Source organism: Cupressus sempervirens, chromosome 4 (genome assembly GCF_028749045.1).
Source record: "Cupressus sempervirens isolate cs-2001-9-10 chromosome 4, ASM2874904v1, whole genome shotgun sequence".
Lineage (NCBI taxonomy): Eukaryota > Viridiplantae > Streptophyta > Pinopsida > Cupressales > Cupressaceae > Cupressus > Cupressus sempervirens.
Window position 1 is genome coordinate 564,036,194 of NC_143121.1, and position 2,443 is coordinate 564,038,636.

Genomic DNA, 2,443 nt, shown 5'->3' on the forward strand with positions numbered 1-2,443 from the left:
ATCCCATTTTATAATAGTCTTTTTATCCCATTTGAAATGAGTGATAGAGAATGAAAGAAACGAAAGAAAGAAAGAAGGAATAAATATATATAGAAAATAATAGATCTGCAAAACTGTGGTTTCCCAAAAGGATTTGCTTAAATCTGAAGCTACCTATAAAAACAATGTCATTATACAACTTTATTTTATTCAATTAAACTGAATGGACTGTGGGCTCGCGATGTTAATCGGATTGAAGCCGCGTGGAGCAGAATAAATAATTAAAAATGGGTCACGATGGACCTTTGATTGAAGCCGTGCACGGTGGGCGACAGATGCTTCAGGTTACCCCACAACTGGACCGCCCGGTCAACTTATAATCGACAATGCAGTCACTTCAATCTTTGTCGAGACGAGGAACTTTGCTTGGTGGGAGTTGAGGTCATTTCCTTTCTTCATCTTTCTTTCAACGGAATTGCATTAGAGCAAAGAAGCTGCATTGCCGGAGATATGGCGAACATGTTAGAGATGATGCTTGAAAAGTTCAAGGAGTTTCAGGCTTCACGAGAGTATGACAAGGAAGCCTTGATAGAGGCACACGAGAAAAACTTGAAGGCTGTGCGGCAGATGGAATCAATGAGAGGGTTTCACAGAACGGGGCTTACGGTGAGGAAACCCTCGGAGCATTGGCGTCCTTCAGTCCCTCTCAAAGGTCTGCAGCCCATTCGAGCGAGAGAGCTTCAAAGTGACAAGCACCACAAGGGCCGTGTTCTCTTCGGAACGCTCTGTGTTGATGTCTGCAGAATGACGGGCATCATGACAATCTTGGAAGACCAGTTTGGAGATGCTGTTCGGCTTGCCATATACAACACTGCAAGCAACCAAAGTCCGAGCAAGCTTTATCCCAAAGGCGCCAAGGTTGCAGTCAAACAGCCATACTTCAAGCAAGGTGCCCAAGATGGCGTCCTCACGCTCCGCGTCGACAACCCTCAAGACGTCGAGATTTTGGCCTCCTTACGGGGAAAGCCGGAAAGTTCTCTGGCCAAGGATTTGCTTGAACTGCGTAGTGAAGGTAACAAATACTTTCGTAGTGAAGATTGGAACAAAGCAATTGACTTCTATTCCAAATGCATAGATTTGGCTCTTTCGCGCGACAAAATTGAACCCCAAGAAGTGTCCTCAGCTTCGAACATCCAGGAGAAAGTCACAGAAAATCTTGTATGTTCATACTCAAACAGGGCAGAAGCAAGGATTAAGCTGAAACAGTACGGGGATGCTGTACAGGACTGTGACAAGGCGTTGGCCCTTGATCAGCACCACCTCAAATCCTTGGTTCGGAAAGGTCGGGCCTTTCATTGTCTGGGGGAATACAAGTTAGCCTGCCAATGCTTTGATAGAGCTCTGGAGCAGTCCCCTGGTGCCACCGACATCCAGATTCACTATGAGAAATCTATGCAACTCGACCGCCAGAACAAGCAAGGTGAGTTTGATCTCTCTCCCTATTTCACAAATGCTTGCAGTGCACCTGAATTCAGCAATTATATTGGCCCAGTCCTGATCAAGAAATTAGTCGGGCGCGGCAGAGGACTGTTTGCCACCGATGATGTAGATGTTGGAGATTTCTTGGTCGCGGACAACGCGATTGCGCTCAGCGGCACCGAGACAGATAGATTCAAAGGAGTTATACCTGGTGATATAGACGTGCATGAAAAGCTTGGTCTTTTCAAAGGGGATTTAGAGGCTCAAATCATTTCCTGTGCAGCGTCGTCTCCGAGGGTATTGCAGCAGCTACAATTCCTTGCTGATTTGGATGAAATGAAGGTGCCGCCCATGGATCTCTTCAGGATAAATAATGCAAGCTGGGATAACTACGATGATGTCAGCAATCAAGGTTGGGAGCTAGACCAGCATAAACTTGCCAAGATAATGCTCAATCTGGGATGTCATGTACAGCCTATTCACCCAAACAGTAGCATGTCAATACAAGATGTGAAATATGGTCTGTGGATGCTTCCATCCTTCATTAATCATTCTTGTTTTTACAATGCCAACTGTATCGTTGTAGGCGAAGCCATGTTTGTAATAGCTGCAAGGAAAATTGGAGCTGGAGAAGAAATAACAATCTCTTACTTTCCCACTACTTTTCCATTGTTAAAACGAGAATTTATGTGCAGGAGAATCGGATTCAAGTGTGATTGTAAGCGGTGTATGTTAGAAAGGTCCTTTGTTTCTGCCGAATCGTCCACATTGCAGGAAATCTTTGAACTTGTTGACTCCATCGACCCCATGACCGTGCTCCCAGATTTTGAGAGACGGAAGATTGCTATGCGATTGGAAAAGAGCATAGACGTCCTGAGCAGTGAAGAAAAGCAGCTGATAAGAGCATCTTTTTTCGAGCTCTACCACGATATTTGTGAGGTAGAGAGCATTCATTCGTACGGCAGAACAACTCTGCCTTCACTAT

The 2,443-nt window shown here is 45.0% G+C and overlaps 1 protein-coding gene across 1 annotated transcript in view; it reads left to right on the forward strand.

Annotated features, from left to right (window-relative positions):
* Positions 1-384: 384 nt before the first annotated feature.
* The window catches only part of LOC149562457 (methyltransferase FGSG_00040-like), a 2,551-nt gene continuing 492 nt past the window's right edge, over positions 385-2,443 (forward strand). The window contains exon 1 of the mRNA XM_089825946.1: positions 385-2,443. This exon is cut by the window's right edge and continues 492 nt beyond it. Coding sequence (XP_089682072.1) covers positions 490-2,443 — 1,954 coding nt within the window. The 5' untranslated portion in view covers positions 385-489.